The 18,119-nt window shown below is 41.4% G+C and overlaps 1 protein-coding gene across 3 annotated transcripts; it reads right to left on the bottom strand.

The window, feature by feature from the left end:
- Positions 1-4,090: 4,090 nt before the first annotated feature.
- On the bottom strand, positions 4,091-17,231 carry RTCA (RNA 3'-terminal phosphate cyclase). Of its 3 annotated transcripts, none has more exons than XM_063427327.1 (13): positions 17,195-17,231; positions 16,360-16,450; positions 14,624-14,712; positions 13,940-14,040; positions 12,619-12,762; positions 10,551-10,674; positions 9,885-9,943; positions 8,594-8,735; positions 6,516-6,640; positions 6,109-6,167; positions 5,439-5,533; positions 4,814-4,918; positions 4,091-4,580 (listed from the first exon to the last, which is right to left on the bottom strand). In XM_063427327.1, the coding sequence occupies exons 3-13, from the start codon at positions 14,672-14,674 to the stop codon at positions 4,488-4,490; spliced, it is 1,098 nt and encodes a 365-aa protein (XP_063283397.1). In that variant the 5' UTR covers positions 14,675-14,712; positions 16,360-16,450; positions 17,195-17,231; the 3' UTR covers positions 4,091-4,487. The 3 variants fall into 3 exon arrangements, with proteins under 3 accessions (XP_063283397.1, XP_063283396.1, XP_063283398.1); XM_063427326.1 differs by having other exon boundaries at positions 17,129-17,217; XM_063427328.1 differs by lacking the exon at positions 17,195-17,231 and adding an exon at positions 17,167-17,193.
- Positions 17,232-18,119: the final 888 nt, after the last annotated feature.

Below are 18,119 nucleotides of genomic sequence, written 5' to 3'. Positions count from 1 at the left end.
GTGAGGGTGGTGGGGGGAAGCTGAGGGTGGTGGGGGGAGGGTGGTGGGGGATGATGGTGGTGAGGCTGAGGGTGGTGATGGTGGGTGATGGTGGTGGGGGTGAGGCTGAGGGTGGTGGGGGGTGAGGCTGAGGGTGGTGGGGGGTGATGGTGAGGAGGGGTGATGGTGGTGGGGGTGAGGCTGAGGAGGGGTGATGGTGGTGGGGGTGAGGCTGAGGGTGGTGGGGGTGATGGTGGTGGGGGGTGAAGCTGAGGGTGATGGTGGTGGGGAGTGAGGCTGAGGGTGGTGGGGGGTGATGGTGGTGGGGGGTGAGGCTGAGGGTGGTGGGGGTTATGGTGGTGGGGGTGAGGGTGGTGGGAGTGATGGTGGTGGGGGGTGAAGCTGAGGGTGGTGGGGGTGATGGTGGTGGGGGGGTGAGGCTGAGGGTGGTGATGGTGGTGGGGGTGAGGCTGAGGGTGGTGGGGGTGATGGTGGTGGGGGTGATGGTGGTGGGGGGTGATGGTGGGGAGGGGTGAGGCTGAGGGTGGTGGGGGTGATGGTGGTGGGGGGTGATGGTGGTAGTGGGGGTGAGGCTGAGGGTGGTGGGGGTGATGGTGGTGGGGGTGATGGTGGTAGTGGGGGTGAGGCTGAGGGTGGTGGGGGTGATGGTGGTGGGGGGTGATGGTGGGGAGGGGTGAGGCTGATGGTGGTAGTGGGGGTGAGGCTGAGGGTGGTGGGGGTGATGGTGGTGGGGGGTGAAGCTGGGGGTGGGAGAGCCTACCTTTCCCTGGTGGTCCAGTGGGCTCCCTGGTGGTCCGGTGGCCACTGCTTACGGTCTGCAGCTCTTCAGAGCTGCAGACCGTGTAATCTCGCGAGATTTCAGAGCGTTGCCGTGGTAACCCGCGGCAACGCTCTGATTGGCCAATTCTCGCGAGTCACATGGTCTGCAGCTCTGCACACTGCGGAGCTGCAGACCAGTGTCTGCGATGGTGGCCGGGCAGCCAGGAGGGGCCTCGCACCCGGCGGCATACCGGGCAAGCCGCCGGGCCCCCTCCTGGTGTCAGGTCCTCGGTCAGTGACCGAGGACCTGACACACTCTGCCAACAGGCGGTTTAGGCGGCCGCGAGGCCCCCGCCAGCGCGAGGCCTTAGGCGGCCGCCTAAACCGCCTAATTAGAGAGCCGCTTCTGGTTATGGTGCTTGGAGTGGTCCTTCCAGTTAGCACAAAGATACTTATCATTAATAAGTGACTACACCCTGTTTCCTCCCAGACATATCCGAGGCTTTGACAGAATTTCACTATATATGTGGAGTTTAATTGCCTCACCCTGAAGCTTCAAGGTTCTAGCTGGAGAACTTATTGTTTAACATGCTTTATTGAAGGACACTGTATACACTATAGCCTTTTCATCTCATTGAGTTGGTTACAATTCCTCAAGTCCTTTGGTGTTTTCCCTACATTTAGTGTTAAAAAAAAAAAATCTTCTGGTGGTTTAACACTAAGCAAGGCTCCATGGCTACCACCAGCCCGGCCCCTACTGGAGGTACAGTTAAGTCAAAGATTTTACACTTCCTACTAGCTATACCAACAATTATCTCTGAAATAGACTGAAAGCAGTCGACTGACACAGAGGGAATGGGATGCTGGTGACTTTCATTTAGTTTAAAAGCATTAAAAAAGTTTAACACTTGAAGAATGGCATCAGGGAACTCCAGACACCAGAAACCCTTCAATTAGTGCCTACAATGTTTTAAAGATTTATGCTTTTTTCATGCAGATGACAATCCTTTTAAATTTTGAGTGCTCTATTTTTGGAGAGTTTCAAATGGTGAAGGAGGGAAGTGAAAATGTGCATGTAAAGTCACTTTACATAACATCCATATCAAATTATAGATAAACAGTTTTTTAGTATTTTAGTCCTAATGTCCAGGGAAGGGCAAATGTTCAAACCACAGTCCACAGTGAATGTTAACTTTTCTAAGTGCTGAATGATGCTCATCCCGAGGTGGTCCACATCTTGACATGGTTGGTGGTCAAACCAGTAAGAATATCCAGGTTATGTTTTGCCCCAGAGTATAGCAGCAAAGGGAATTGTTCACATAGGACTCATCTATGTGGTATGGCTTGATCTTGGCATTTGAGCTTACAATTAGAGTTGAGGGGACACCTAGATGTTCGGGTGCGCCGAGTTCGGACGAACTTTGTCAAAAAGTTCGAGTTCGGACTCGAACTTGACCCCAAACCCGAACCCCATTGACGTCAATGTGGACCCGAACATCTGGGCACTAAAATGCCTCTAAAAGTCCTGGAAAGGGCTAGAGGCTGCAAAAGGAGGTAAAATGGGGGTAAGAGTAGGACAAGTGCCCTGCAAACAAATGCGGATAGGGAAATAACTTAAAATACATAAAAATTAAAAATAATAATCTTGAACTAGGAGGAGGAAGTGGATGTGGAGTAGGAGGATGAGGAGGCGGTGACCGTGGTGGTGTAGGTGGAAGCGGCGGTGGAGGAGGAGGAAGCCAACACTGTTTTTTATTTGTTTTTTTTTGTTTTTAATTACGGTCCCAAAATATTGGGACATATAAAAAAAAGAAACATTTGCGGCCTGCGGTGCATTTCTTGCAGTCCAATAACGCCATCAGGTTTTTAAAACTGTCCATCTCCACCAGACGGAATGACAGCATTTCAAAGGCCACAAATTTTGAAATGCTGGCATTCAAGGCCAGGGATCGCGGGTGGGTAGGGGGGTACTTCCTCTTTCTCTCCAGTGTTTGGGAGATGGAGAGCTAAACGCTTCCATGGGACAGTGTGGAGATGCTTGGGGACGGTGGCGGACGTGGTGGCGTTGCTGCCACATCCTCTGTTTGCGGGGTGGAGAAAAAGGTGGAGGAAGAGGCTGAGACAGCAGCAGAAGAGGAAGCAGGAGGAGCCTGAAACCTTTCTTGTTTTTTTAGGTGCTTACTCCACTACAGCTCGTGCTTTCATGTAGGTGCCTGGTCATGCAGGTTGTGCTCAGGTTTAGAACGTTTATGCCTCGCTACAAGCTCTGATTGCACAGCGTGCAAACCACTCGTGTCTTGTCGTCAGCACATTGTGTGAAGAACTGCCACGCCAGGGAACTCCTTGGAGCTGGCTTTGGTGTGCTCGGTCCCTGGGTGCGGTGGGCAGTAGCAGGCGTATTGTCTAGGGGACGGCCGCTCCTCTTATGCTGTGCTGGTGCCTCTGTGCGACCACCGTGTCTTCCTCCAAACTGCACGCGTCACTCGCATGACCTTCATTCCATGTGGGGTCTAGGACCTCATCATGCTTGAGTGGAAGTATCCAGGGGCTCTCCCCAGGCCCGCCGTATCTTCTGGGGAGGCACCATATATGCCTGAATTGTCCAAGATCCCGTGAGTGCATTTCATATTGCGCAGTGTTTATATTGTAAACTGTATTACACTTTATTTTCTTTATTCATTCTTATTTAGACCATCAGCCGGTTCCCTCGTTGTGTTTTGTATATTAAAACTAGAGGGACCTGGCACCCAGACCACTTCATTGAGCAGATTGCAAGCCATGATCTAAATTAAATTTATTCATAGGAAATTACATCCTTTCTATGCCATTCTGGAACTATATTAATTATTTTCTTCTGGCTTTTTTTAAATGCACGATATGAATGTCTATAAAAATATACTTAAGATATAAGGAGATGGTATAATCCGTTAGTTGCAGGTATGGCATTAATGATTCTGTCCAGTAACTCTTTCACCAATGGATGACTCAGAGTGAGGGACTATGAAGTTCTTGTGACAATAAGACTTTTCGATAAATGCCTTAATACGGTTTTTTTTCTAGAAAAATGGCAGGGAAAAGAGAGAGCTCCATATAAGTCTGCTATTAATATCCAATATGTACAGAACCAAGGGGTACTCCTACCTTCCCACCATGAATAGAACCATTATATTGACAATTCTTGATGTTTGCTCCACCTGTCAGAAGAAAATGGAAACTATGTGTTGGGAGGCATACTCAACCTCCTCCCCCCATACACACAACCACAAACACACCACTCAACCAGCACTCATAACATAACCTTGATTTTGTCTGTAAAAAAAAAAGAAAAAAATAATATGTGGCAATGGAAAGTGATTGGATACAGCACATAGACAAAATGTAGGAGGAAAGGATAAAAAGGTCCAATAAACACGGAAGAGTGACAGCTAGTCACCACGCACATAAAGTAAACAATCACTTTTAATTGATTTACACCCAATTTATTTAGAGGTGCAGAAGTGACAGAGTAATGTCACCAGGTATTCCGACTAAGATAAATTAAAATTTGTTTTCAATCGTGCAGTGCCTGATTACTTCTCAGACAGAATCAGATTGCAAGTCAGTATAACAAGCTTAGGATTCCTTTATACTGCCTTCCTTCAGCATGCACTGTTCCTTGTGTGTCATGCTATGCTCTGGAGAACATCCACATGTTATCTTCACTGTGTCTGGCCAATCTATTACCAGTCTCATATATTTTTGTTCTGCAGACCAATTCCTTGACATTCAATTATATAACTCTCAGAGTCAGAATCTTCACACTTCTTTATGGAAAACTTGGCCTAGAAGAGAAAAAGAAGAGGGAAAAAACAAACAAACTCAACAACAACCTATTTTTTTATATGCAAAAGGTGAAGGTCATAAAAAAAACACAAAACTTTAGAAATACACAACTGGACTTGCTTGTATCGTCTATACAACATTGTAATTACTCTCTTTGACCATGTTAAATGTACAGCAATCCTTCTATTTGTAGCCCACAAATATCAAAAACATAAAAATAACCTGCATTTACCTTAGTCATTTGCTCTGCGAAGTGAATAGCAGTCTGTGTATGCAGTGTCAGAGGGCCTGTCCGTAGCAAGGAGACCCCGTCTGCCAGAGCCATAAATATTATCAACTGTAGGAATAAAATAGCATAGTTGACCAACAGAAATGCAAGAATCCTAGATGCCCAACCTTGGTCTAGTTCATGTGGAACTGCATGCCTCATAATCCTCTGCCAAACGTGTCTGGCAGATTGTGTGAAATGTTGCCCAACAAGAACAGTCAGAACAAAGATGGACCATACCATGTTCATATTACAAAGGTAGACACACACATATCCTTCCACTTTGGGAATATATTGCTTTAGGACTTGGGTCTCAATATCTTACTGAGATTTATTTTCTAAAATTACTAATAAGCAGATATACATTGTATTTTTACATAATATTTATTAAAGGGATACCCATTTAAAAAAAAAAATATTTTTTTAGGGGTTTGGAACCATGATTTTAATATTTTTTTTGGTTTATTTTATGTAATGTAAATAAAGGACTGCCTCCATTGGTTACCAATAAAAGAAGTCTGACACCAACGTTTCTTTCATTGTATTGTACAACTGTATTGTTTTTCCGGATTCTGTGGCTCTGCTATACCTGGTCCTGCAGATATTCATCCACGCAGCCACCATGATGCAAATTACGGAGCAATATTTCAGCAGCTTCTGCCCCAACTCGATCTGCAGAAACCCCTGAGGAGAGAGAGGGAGAGAATGAGGGTGACAGTTCAAAGTATAGCACAAACAGCTCTTCCACCACCCTGGAATATCAATAAAGATTTCATCATCTATGCAGAGATTTGGAGGGGGGGGGGGACATTTCTTGGGTACATTTGCAAATCAGTATGCATAGAGAACACATTAATGACAAAAATATGATATGTATCTTAATTTATGTTTATTAACAAGATTAAAAAACAAACAAAAAAAACAGTCACTATCTAATGATGTTGCAGACCAGTAAATATTTAAAATTAATAAAAAAAATTTGAACATTTAACCTTTCCTGTCCTAGGTTTCAGAATACATCCTCCATATGTGCTGTTGCCCTTAGCGAGTCACAAAAAGCAGTCTGACAGACAACAGTTCACATTGACATCTTGCACAAGGACGACAATGCTGGTTTTAAAGCATTCATCATTCACACAGTTACAGCTCTAGGACTTGGTAGTTGTTGGTCTCACGGGGCCTAGCTGAAATAACATGACCAACAATGATAACAGTATCTGCAAGACCAGAAGAATGAATACCATGATAGTAACAATTACCTCTCTTGCCAAGTGCAGAACCAGCAAATAAGCAGCCAGTGGAAGTCTCTGCAACAATGCTGAATAAAAAGAGTAAGGTGTTACACAATGGGAAACAGAATGTCTCCAATAGTTATAGATACTATTAGGACAATAACCATCATTACCATCCACCACACATTCCTATGTTTGTGGATGCTGTCATTGAAGCGGTGTGTCTGGTTTTATAAAAAAGTCTGGGCAGAAATCTTGCTGATATCTAAAACTTTGGTTCCACAAGAAAAAAATTTTTTACCTTGCCTCTTACCCTTTTATCGCTCTAGTTTAAATAGTTGTCTATAACATGCATGTGGTCAGTACACCTAACAGTCATAATGCAGGAATTCTTCGAATGTCACATACACCACACCTTCGACCCAACAACTCACATTATACCACTGCCATTTCCCACTGCTTTGTCACCAGATTCCTGTACAGCTTCAATATTCACATAAAGATCCCGGAGTTCCCGGCGTATACATCGCACTGCAGCAGAAGTCATATCTTTCACCATCTGATGAATATAAAAGGAGAAGACATACTATTAGAATAGAGGACAGAACAGTGTAGTATCTTTATACATGTTGTACTTGGTATTTAACCTTGATATGTACTCTTAGCTCTTTACCAGTTTCCCGGTTCCCATACACCTAGTTATACAAGCTATGTAACCTGAATCAGCAATATAACTGCAGATAAGAAACTGCACATTCAGTTCTAAAAAGCTGATTTCCAGTTCGAAAAACTAAGAAAAAAAAAATTCATACACTAGATTTTAAATTCGCACTCAATTAAAGAGGTTTTTTTTTTACAAGTTAGTAGATATACCCTCAAAGAAAACATGCATTCATTTTTTTTTTGCTTGTTTAATTTCTTTGGATATGAAAAAAACAGTTTGCAAAAGCTGCAGACCAGGAGTATGGAGTCTTTGCGAGCACTCTGCTCTTTTCCAGGCACAGACTTTTAGTCAGGGAATACACCAATCAGAGGCTTTTCATTGAGATGCCACTGTGCTGGAGCAGCCAAAGCACGTGCACATGCAACTTTCCTATACTTTTCAATTAATTGGAGTACAGGTCATTGGGATGGGTGGAAGGCAGCAGAAATTTTCTAGCTTAGCTCAGCTGCTGCTTTGGTTAGATCTATGGGGTTTCTGACCACAAGTATAAAAGTTCTGATTTCTATTAAAATTGGCACTTATCAATTGTCACATATGACAAAATCTAGACAAATAAAGCACCCCTGGATAGGTAACGGATGAAGTAGAGGGACTGGTCTGGAGCCCAATCGGGAGACCAGTCAACCCTGTCCCTGTAACAGTCTCTGTAGCAAAAACCCAATGCATTCTCCTGCAGCTCAGATTTGTAGGGAATGCAATGATCTTTAGCCAGAAAACCCCACCTGGGTTGGCGCAAGAATGTGTTATTTTGTTATGTTATCTATCCTATTTCAACAAGCCAAGAACAGAGTAACTGTTTGCCAGATTTCTGGCAGTCACATACTTTGGAAATGGGTCAGGCAGCCAAATAAAATATTTTTGTGGCTCTTTAAAATGAAACTGTATTGAAGTGGTTATAGTGTCTGGAGTCCCATGCTTGGACTAATAAAGAAGCATTAGCCTGAGCGGTAATGGGCAGCTGTGTTTAAATGAAAGTGTCAGCCAGGCCTGGACTGGCCATCGGGCACACCAGGCAAATGCCGGTGGGCCGCAATGTCCATGGGCTGAGGCCAGCAGGGAAGATCACAGGATCTCCCTGGCCGGCACGATCAGAGTGTCGGCCCTGCTGCATTCCATGACGGCCCAGTAGGAAAATCAAAGATCTCCCTCACCGGCCCACATGCAGTGTGATGCGGCCGCCGTCTGGGGAGTGAGACAGGAGAGGAACCCAGAGGAGCTCTATCTTGCAGCTCCAGCACGTTCTTCTCGCAAGATCTGGAGCAACACTCCGGGTCTCACGAGAGTGAACTCTAGCCCAACATGCTAGAGTTTACTCACCACTAGCACCACCAGGGATGCATGACAGCACACCCCCCCCCCTCCCCCCCCCAGGCCTTTTTATTTTTTGTAAAAATTTATATATTTTGATATTTAACTTGCCCTCCCCCCAAACAAAAGCTCATCTGTCTCCCTCTTCCTCACACTTAATTGTGGGATTCATTATGATACAATATAGCTATATCTAGATCAGGGGTAGTGCTGTGGGCAGTGGGTACATACCGGGGTCGCGGCTGCCCTGCGACCCGGTATGTACCCACTGTGGCCACCTCAGGGCCCCCCGAGGCTGGCCGTGGTGTCACCGGGCCGGCGGGCTGTCTGGGGGCTGGCGCGCGAGGGAGCACTCTCCCCTGAGTGCTCCCTCGCGCACCGCACTGATACCGGAGCCGGAAGATGACGTTAGTTGAGTTGCAGCTCAGTGTAAATGTCCATGCTTATATGAAAACCCCGTAGCCATCTTGTTAAATTCACCTTATAGGGAAGAACTCCAGCCACAAATGCTCGTCCATAGATTTTGGTGATTGTGCCACGATCTGTCAGGTTAATAGGGTTTAAATACTTGACAGGCGCAACTCTGACAAGAATTTCCCCACCACCACGTGGATAGTAACCTCTGCAAAAAAATAAATAAATCAGACAGACATGGAGAGGTTTGACAAGAATTACAGAGCACCTTCAAATTAATATTAACATATGTATGTTGCAAGTCATTTATGTTTACAATTAGAAACTTTGCCATGAGAAGCTTCATGCATTCACCACCATGAGTGCCCCTTTCTGATGAGAGAGGGGTCTGTCTGCAGCGGCTGGCAGACCCATCAAACAGAGCATCAAGGAAAACTTTAATAGTGAGTAACTTATTACTATAAATGTACCCATACTTTCCATTTAGGTAGGTTATACACAATGTAACTAAATGGCTTTATCTCCCTGAAGGATGCATATTTACACAGTCATACATCAGCCATGCCTCGACAACGCACAATGTTTTCAACTGGTAGACTGTGTTCAGTCAGTAAGATATGGAACAGGCGACAATCAGGGACATGTAGGTGTAGATTCCTTGAAATGCATGAAGTTCATCAAGTGCCGGAGAAAGGTTCATTATATTTGTCACAGAATAGAGATGAGAATTGTAGAAATATTAAATATCATAAATGGTATAACCTCTGCGTGAATATCTCCAATATTCTACAATGTATACATTTCAAATCATAAAGGAAATAATGCAATTGTGACTGCCAGTATAATGGATGAAGCCAAAGAAAATTTAGACAGTAGTATTGGAGGGTTGTACAAAAGATATGCAATTAGAAGCTGGAGGGCTGGGTGAAACAGAGGGAAGAATGTATAAGAAAAGACGAAATTAAAGAGAAATTGAGCACGCACCTTTTTGAATAATGAGCAGATAGTTTACAGACTGCAGTAAAATCCCATGGTTAATGAATAGGGCAGAGTAGAAGCCAGTAGGTGTCAGTGAAAGGCTTAGACTCACTATCAAGTTTATTTTGTGTATACATTTCAAATGCTAACTTAGCAAGTCTGCATAATTACCTTCACACCGCACAGTTATGGCAGTCACCTTAAAATGGGAGCATGTAGAATACACGCTATGGTTTAATAGGGCTAATTGACAAGCTATCAAGGATTAAATTAGATTTTTTTTGTCCAGGTTTGCAAACAACGCTTTAGAAATTTGAATTTCTGTAATGCTTAATATATGAACAATAGAAAAAAAAAATGCGGGTCTGGTGTACACTACCTTCTTCTGATGTCACAATCTAATTTGAAAGAAAACTTTTCCGCTATTGGCTTGAACACCTGTAGCACAGGGACAAAAAAGAAAATAAGTATTGACATATTTTCTGGAAGTATGCATGCATAGGGCAAAATAGAATAAGTTTGTCCACCATTGTATACTATTCACTTTATTGGTTACAAAAGATGACAGTGTAAAAACGTTCTATCCAAACTTTTATTTTTGTAAAACAAGAACAACCATGAGAGTTTTTTTAGAGGCCCGTGTGGGCGGCTTTTAACTTTCACAAACTTTTGTGGATAATTAAAATGGGCTATAGATTGACTTATTTAAAAAAAAAAAAAAACTAAACAAAAAAAAAAAAACACTTTGATGCAACACAACTCCATGCATTTTATTTCAAAACAAGTAATCCTCCTTCCAAATCATGGCAGAAGGTATATTTTATATACACTTTTGAGAGTATGATGAAACATTAATTATTACTTTTAACACATACCAAGTTACAATTTGAATGAAATAGATTGTGCATTACACTTTAAACTCAAACGCATAGTACAGTGCATGAAATAAATAGGGACACAATTTATATCAGCCATTTGCAATTCGTTATACATCTAAAAATCGAGTTAATGCCCTTTATCCATTAGGTTTCCAGGATATGCTTACCATTGTGGTGTAATCAATCTGTGGCGCCATCTCTGCATTAGTGCCACCTTTGAAGATTAATTCAGATGGAGATTCCGCAAAGAGAACGCAAGGTAGAGAAACCTGAAGCAGTAAACACACACTCCTACAGAGAGAAAAGAGGGAAGATTATAGTGATAACATATGATCACTTCATCCAAAATCTCAAGTACTTAAAGGGAGCGTTAAAGACTCTCTCACGAACGGACGATATTTAAGATGAAAATATTTACACATTTCTGCAACATAAATGAAGAACTTAATATAGAGATTCTGGCTTTTTGACACTACTAAAACATCTTAAAGGACCACTATAGGCACCCAGACCACTTCAGCTTAATGAAGTGGTCTGGGTGCCAGGTTTAACCCTTTTTTCAATAAACATAGCAGTTTCAGAGAAACTGCGATGTTTACATTAGGGTTAATCCAGCCTCTAGTGGCTGTCTCATTGACAGCCGCTAGAGGCGCTTCTCACTGTGATTTTCACAGTGAGAAGACGCCAGCGTCCATAGGAAAGCATTGAGAATGCTTTCCTATAGACTGGCTGAATGTGCGCGCGGCACCTGCCGCGCATGCGCATTCAGCCGATTACGTTGCTATGGAGGAGGAGAGTTCCCCGCCCGGCGCTGGAGAAAGAGGTAAGTTTAACCCCTTCCGCCCCCTAGAGCCTGGCGGGAGTATGTTTTCCTGGCACTATAGTGGTCTTTTAAAGTTGTAACTATTTATTTTTCAATACTTCCTCGTTACACATTATTTATATACACACATATATATGCAGCTGTTATTTCTATGCCTTTCACTGCTGTTTTTCATTGGTCTCTCCTCTGTTTATTTACTTGTTCTGACTATTCTTGAAAACTTGTCTTAAGTATTAAGTTCGTCCAATAAAAAAAAAGGTATCATTGTATACTGCAATACTTTGGTATTTTGGCATCTTGTCACATTATCTAGTTTATCCATATGCAGCCAAGTGATTAAAATCCAGAACAATTATAGAAATGCCCAATTGGGGGTCTGGGTTTGACCACCATACTTAAAAGTTGCAGCATGTGTTTGCTCTTTGACAATCTCAACATATATGCTACTAAAATGCCATTTTAGGCAGAATAGACCTAAGCTAGTCTATAAAAGAGTCTGGTACTTACTGGGAAACCGATTTCTGAGTTTAAGCCAATCTCGAATCAGTAATTTCACAAAAAGTGTACACCGTAAGAGGGACACCATTAAAGGATTTCATCCAAAATTTTAAAGTGGAACATGTAAACGTAATTTGAACCTTTAGACTTATAAACACAAAAGGGAAAAAAAAATACATAAAAATCAATTATCGTAAATGTGTGACAAAAAGTGCAGCATACAAAATAGATAAGGGGTGGTTAGTATGGGCCACCTAGCTTAATTGTAGCAGCATAGCAAAATGAACTTACTTAACCCCTTAAGGACCAAACTTCTGGAATAAAAGGGAATCATGACATGTCACACATCTCATGTGTCCTTAAGGGGGTAAAGGGTTACTCTAACCACCAGGACCATTTTGGTGATTTGAAGTGGTCATGTCGGTAGGGGTATGTATGTGCAGTGTTTTAGCTTGAAATACTGCATATACAGAGTTATTGTTAATTGTGTGCTGGGGGCTTATTGCATCCATAGTACAGGAGACATTGGCAGCCCAGATCTCCAGCCTGCCTAATGTCACTTCTATGCATATTTTACGCCTGTTATCAGTGCACCTGTAATAAATGGGTGAATATATTTTGTTTAATTTGCCTTCTACTTGATTATTCAGAATGAATCTAGTTGAAAAGCAGTTTGTTTGATAAATATTATCCAACATTTTATATGGAATTCACATGTGAGAATGATCGAATATAAAGCAGACACTGAATAGTACCATATTATATAACCGGATTGGCCTTTTGTACATATGAGAATTGCAATTTTGGTTGATATTTAGTTATGTTAACCGGATTGCAGTGAGTAATCCTCATTGAGTTTCCGGCTTACAGCAGACTATTCCTATGGAGCTTTCCATCTATGTGTGTTCACTTACCCAGCTGTCTTGGTGTCAGCAGTCAATGCGCCTCCTTTTATTTTCCCGGGAGTGAAAGTGACTTCTGTGGATCCAATCTCTGCATTCTCCAATTGTCCTGCACAAAGGTCTCGAACAGTCACCAATCCAGAGAGATGTTGAGGCCTTCAGAAAGTTATAGCAAATCACATTATTAACAAAAGAAAAATAGGTGCAATATATCAAGTGGAGCAGAGATCAACATTGTGAATAGCCACTGACCATTAGGGAGTGAAAACGTAGCCCTGGCAAGTAGAAATTCACCCAGGAGCATATACTTTGGCATACAGTGGCAATTAACTGTTATGGTCTGGCTAATAGCACAGGACTTCAAAGTGTTAAGCCCTGTAGTAGAGTGTCACACAGAAGTATTACCGTATTTGTGAATGCAGAGCCCTGTCAAAAGAATTGCAATATTAAGACAAGAGCTAAAAATGTCAAATAATCAAACATTGTACTGATGAATGTTACGCTAACACATAGCTAACCAGAACCACAGCTCCCATGATTATCAGCTAGCCACTTTTCTTTTTGAGTAATTGCTAAGCATCATCTGAAATGTAGTATCACCTGCTGATGACCCTATTATCTAGAGGCTGTTTAATGTCATCATTTGGTCGATTGTAAATTGCAGTCCTAATAAAAGTAATGTATAAATTACTTTCCACACATCTTCTATATAGAGTGTATGATTTCACAGGAAACAGGCAAAAAGTAAAGGGATACTCTTGGCATCATAAGGGTCACTATTGGCATTTCATTTAGGTGGTTATGGTGCCTGGAGTCCCTGGTGCCATCCCATTGTTCAGTTTTAAACAGTTTTCCATTGGTTTGATACTGAATGAGGATTCCTATCCTAGTCTTGAGAGTACAGATAGTGAGGGGAAAACATTCCAATAAGTCATACAGGTTGGCTCATTGGCAGAGTGTGATCAGTTAATACTTTCAGCCAATGAGCTAAGTTCATTGCAGGGCTTAGTTCAGGAGAGCCAATTTAAATTTGCGCTTAGGATCTTCGAGTTCTATGGCTGAGTTGATGGAAGTAGGCTGCAGTGCACAGCAAACCCGTGGTACGAAGTCAATCTGTTCTAAAATGGTTTGACTACATACAATAAGAGCGATATAAAGTGGTGATGGTGCTTAAAATGTTCCTTCAATATGAATTATTGAACCCCTGTATTGTTTAGCCAGACAAATACACAACCATTCTTTTTTTGGATAATTGCACAGTTACATAGGACTTTTATTTGAACTGCATCTGGTGAGCTAGCTATGGATTATATCAGGTCTACAGGGTACTCACCTGAGCCCTGGAGTGCTGCGGCCAGCTCGGATTCTTACGACGCGTGTCTGTATCCCTAGTAGACAGCTGAGAGCAGTGGAAATTCTGAGAATCTGACCACCCTGCAGTAAATAGTAGAGTGCGGTGATAATATGAGAAGCATGAGCATTTAGCCAGGCGTGATAACACCAAGTGTTTTCCCATATTAACAAAGTGGCCTGCCCACCTGGACAAAGACTATATTGTACAAATGATATTAGTTTGCAAGAAAATAAAATGCAAGTGTGATGTATTCACAGAACAAACAGGAGGTATAAATGCAAATTTCTAACATTTGTTTTTGGTTGTGAATGGGTCCAAACCATTTTAAAGAAGTTACTTTCATTAATGATGGGAATGCTGGAATCAGCGCATGTTACAAAATGTGCATTTTACTTGTATAGCTAAAATAAGTGAAATGTAAACTTTTGATGGAAATGTAATTTTTGAAGGTTCTTCGGGAGCAAAAACAAGTTTATGCCAATCTGACAGCCATTGGAGGCCTGGTATAAGAAATAATTTTATATATTCTCAAAAATAAAAAGAACAAGAAATGTCCTTCCAATATTCAACAGTCAGAATCAAAACACAGCAGAATTACCAACCACATTACACATGCACACACAGCTGTACAGCCTAGTGTCTCCAGAATTAGACGTCACTCACCCCCTCCATGATTCCACCATCTACTTCCATGATGGCGCTTTCCTCTGCCATCTTGTTTAGTTGACGTTTTGCAGCTGTTGCCTTGTAAACTGTATGGCATAATAATATACAAGATATTTGCAGACACTGCTATGAAACAGCAGAAATTAAATTGAAAAGAATAATAAAAAACAAAACAAAAAAAAAAAACAGAACGTGCAATTCACAAATCCTTTTGTACAGTAACCCTTTCTAAAAATGTGGGGACACTCTAGGTACTGTAATGGCATCAACTCATTGAAGTGGTTATATGGTCGGGTCTCCACTGGTGCCATCCTTTGGTGTTAAATTGCTTTTAGTGGTTTAAAGAAGCACTACAGCATTAGGAATGAAAACATGTATTCCTGGCGCTGTAGCGTCTAGTTTACAGTATCAATGTGCCCCCTTACATGTGAGGGTTGAAAGTGTGAGTATTATTTACATTTCAGCCCTCACCACGCCAGTCTCATCAGGAAAATTCCATCTTCAATGAATAGGAAAGCATCAGGAGGCTAGTGAGCATGCGCGGCATACCACCCATGGCCAATCAGATGGTCTCTATGAGATTATCTGATCTAGCCGTCTTTTACTCGGCTATATTTCTGCAGAAACTCCTCTAGTGACTGTCAGAGGGACAGCTGCTAGAGGCGTTTAAACCCTGGAAGTTTCTAGTACACGTGTCTAATTGACCCATTGCTATTATAGCAGTCCTGATATACTGCACCATTATAATATTCTCTGTTTTATGCGGAGGTTCACACAATGACCATCATAGGGGTCATGGGGAACCCTATAAAACACCACAAGCCTCTTCAACTTGAGCCAAGTTGAGTGGCACAGGATATCGTGAGTGAAAAAACACGGTTCACAATTATTGTTTAAAACAGTTTACACCATGTGATAGTTTTTTTTTTTTTTAAGTTTATTTGAGCAAATGCAGAGAAATACACACACACTATTCAGGGAATTTCAGTATTTACACACTTTTCACATTTCTGTTTTTTTAGAATGTTTATAGTGCCTACAGTTTTTAACTGTTTGTCTTACAAGGATAAACAACATCTTGAACATATCATCAAGGATTTTTCTGCATAACAATTTAATGCCACATGCTAAAAAACAAACAAAAACAATTTAACTGTACCTCTTAACACAAATACACATTTCCTTTTAAAAGTAAATAAAATTGCTAACAAATATCTATTTAGTGCCCATGGCAGTTTCAATTAAAGGGACACTCCAGGCACCCAGACCACTTCTGCCCATTGGAGTGGTCTGGGTGCCCACTCTCGCCACCCTTAACCCTGCAAGTGTAATTATTGCAGGTTTTCATAACCTGCAATATTTACCTTGAAGGGTTAAGTCCCCCTCTAGTGGCTGTCTACTAGACAGCCACTAGAGGACACTTCCGTGTTCATAGAGCACAAAAAGTGTGTTATAACCACGCTGGACATCCTCACGCTATGGGAGGACCTCCAGCGTCGCCGAAATCCCTATAGGAAAGCATTGAACGCATTATCCTAGCAGAAAGGGTTAATCCTAGAAGGACCTGGCACCCAGACCACTTAATTGAGCTGAAGTGGTCTGGGTGCCTATAGTGGTCTTTTAACCTCTTAAGGACACATGACATGTGTGACATGTCATGATTCCCTTTTATTCCAGAAGTTTGGTCCTTAAGGGGTTAAAGCGTGTGTTTAGACAATAACTAAACTTCTTACCGACTCCAATGTGGCAACTCCGACTATTCCACAACTTGATTCCAAGTGAGTAACGGACAGCACAGAGATGGAGGAAGCTTGTACGCGGCAGCTATTAAAGAAAAGCAAATTGGATTGCATTTAATCAATGTTAGCACCAATTGCTCTAATGCACGTTTAATCCGAATGTCAGGTTAAAAAAAAGCAACTACTGTGAAAGAAAAAGTCTAAATTGGAGCATTAGCACATACAAAAAGGTACCAGCTGTTAGGACACAGACTACAAAACCTCATTACCCCCAAATCTTAGGTTTATCCTGAAATTGGCTTTTTTATTTCCCTATTTACGTCAGCTAGTAACATTAACTGTGGCCTGTAAATACAAAGCATGTGATCAATGTTAAAAATATATCAGCAAAAAAATTTAAAAATAAAATAAAATAAGAAAAAAAAAGGTGCCATATATGTTTTCGAAAGAACTGGACTACAGCATTTAATGGGCTCCCAGCCTCCCACATATGACAGGGCCAGGAATTCCGAGCAGACATGTATCTGTATGTACAATATATTACAGTGATCAGGTTTTCTTGGGAGTGATTATAAAATGCAGTCCACTACAGTATATGTATAAACTTGAGTGTGTGTATATTTATATGCACACACGTAAAGGGATATATTGAAAGTACACATTACAGTGTATAAAAGTTAAGTCAGCGCATGCTCCCTATACTAAGCTTTTTTTCAAGACCCCATTAGCACAAACCCCCTGCTATGTGTCTGTGTGTAGATACCTTGTTACTGTCTGCAGTGCATCATACAGCAGTATTACCACTAAGTAACCCAGAGTACTGTACAACCTGTGTGTGAATTCTCTGCCGGTTCCATATATACACGGCCCGCCTCTTCCTGTCTGTGATTTAACACTACCAGTGCTGGAGAGAACCACCTAGGTTGGTTTATATTAACATTGCAAGATCGTTTGAGAATGACTTTCAACACCCTCTGTTCCTGTGTGACTAACCCATCTTGTTACAAATACATGTCTGCTAGTCCACCTATTGTACAGCGCTACAGAATTTGTTGGCGTTTTATAAATAATAATAGTAATTGAATTTAGATGTGAACTCCAGGTGACTGCTTAGCATTCCCCAACCCCCACCAAAGAAAGGTGAATATTATAGTGTAGTGGAACGTAAAGTGTTTCAGTTACCTTTTTGTTTGAAGAAAAAAGAATATATATATATGTATATATATGTATATATATATATATATATATATATGTGTGTTGATAGGGTTTATTAACTAAATGGAAAATTGACATAGAAATTGCAATTTTTAGACAAAAAAAGTAAAATAACAAAAACTCAATCACAGCAAATTAAAATCTAAATGTCAAATGTTTTACTAAAATAGCAGATTCTGATAAAGTATCCAAAAGAGATATAGTTACAGCTCTGCTATTTTAGCCTCAATTTTGCCATATTTCAATTCACTTCAATTCAGAGTTTAGTGAATTCACTAAACGAAATGAGCCCCAAAATGCAAAATTCAGTCAAAATTGCATTTCACTAAAGCAAATGTATGGATTAATTTGTTGAATTGCACTACAATTTGATGTGCAGTATAAAAAAAATAGACCAAACACCATAGAAAATATAATGGATCACACTAAGCATTATTAACACTTGTGTCAGTTGACTCTCAGCCAGTGAACAAACCAAATATTTGTCAAAAAGTGATGTAAAAGTAGAATAAGAACACCTCCATTAGCTACATTGCCCA

The sequence above is a fragment of the Pelobates fuscus genome, chromosome 7 (assembly GCF_036172605.1).
Source record: "Pelobates fuscus isolate aPelFus1 chromosome 7, aPelFus1.pri, whole genome shotgun sequence".
NCBI classification, from domain to species: Eukaryota; Metazoa; Chordata; class Amphibia; order Anura; family Pelobatidae; genus Pelobates; species Pelobates fuscus.
The sequence above is the reverse complement of the archived record's forward strand: the minus strand, read 5'-3'. Positions and strand labels throughout refer to the sequence as shown.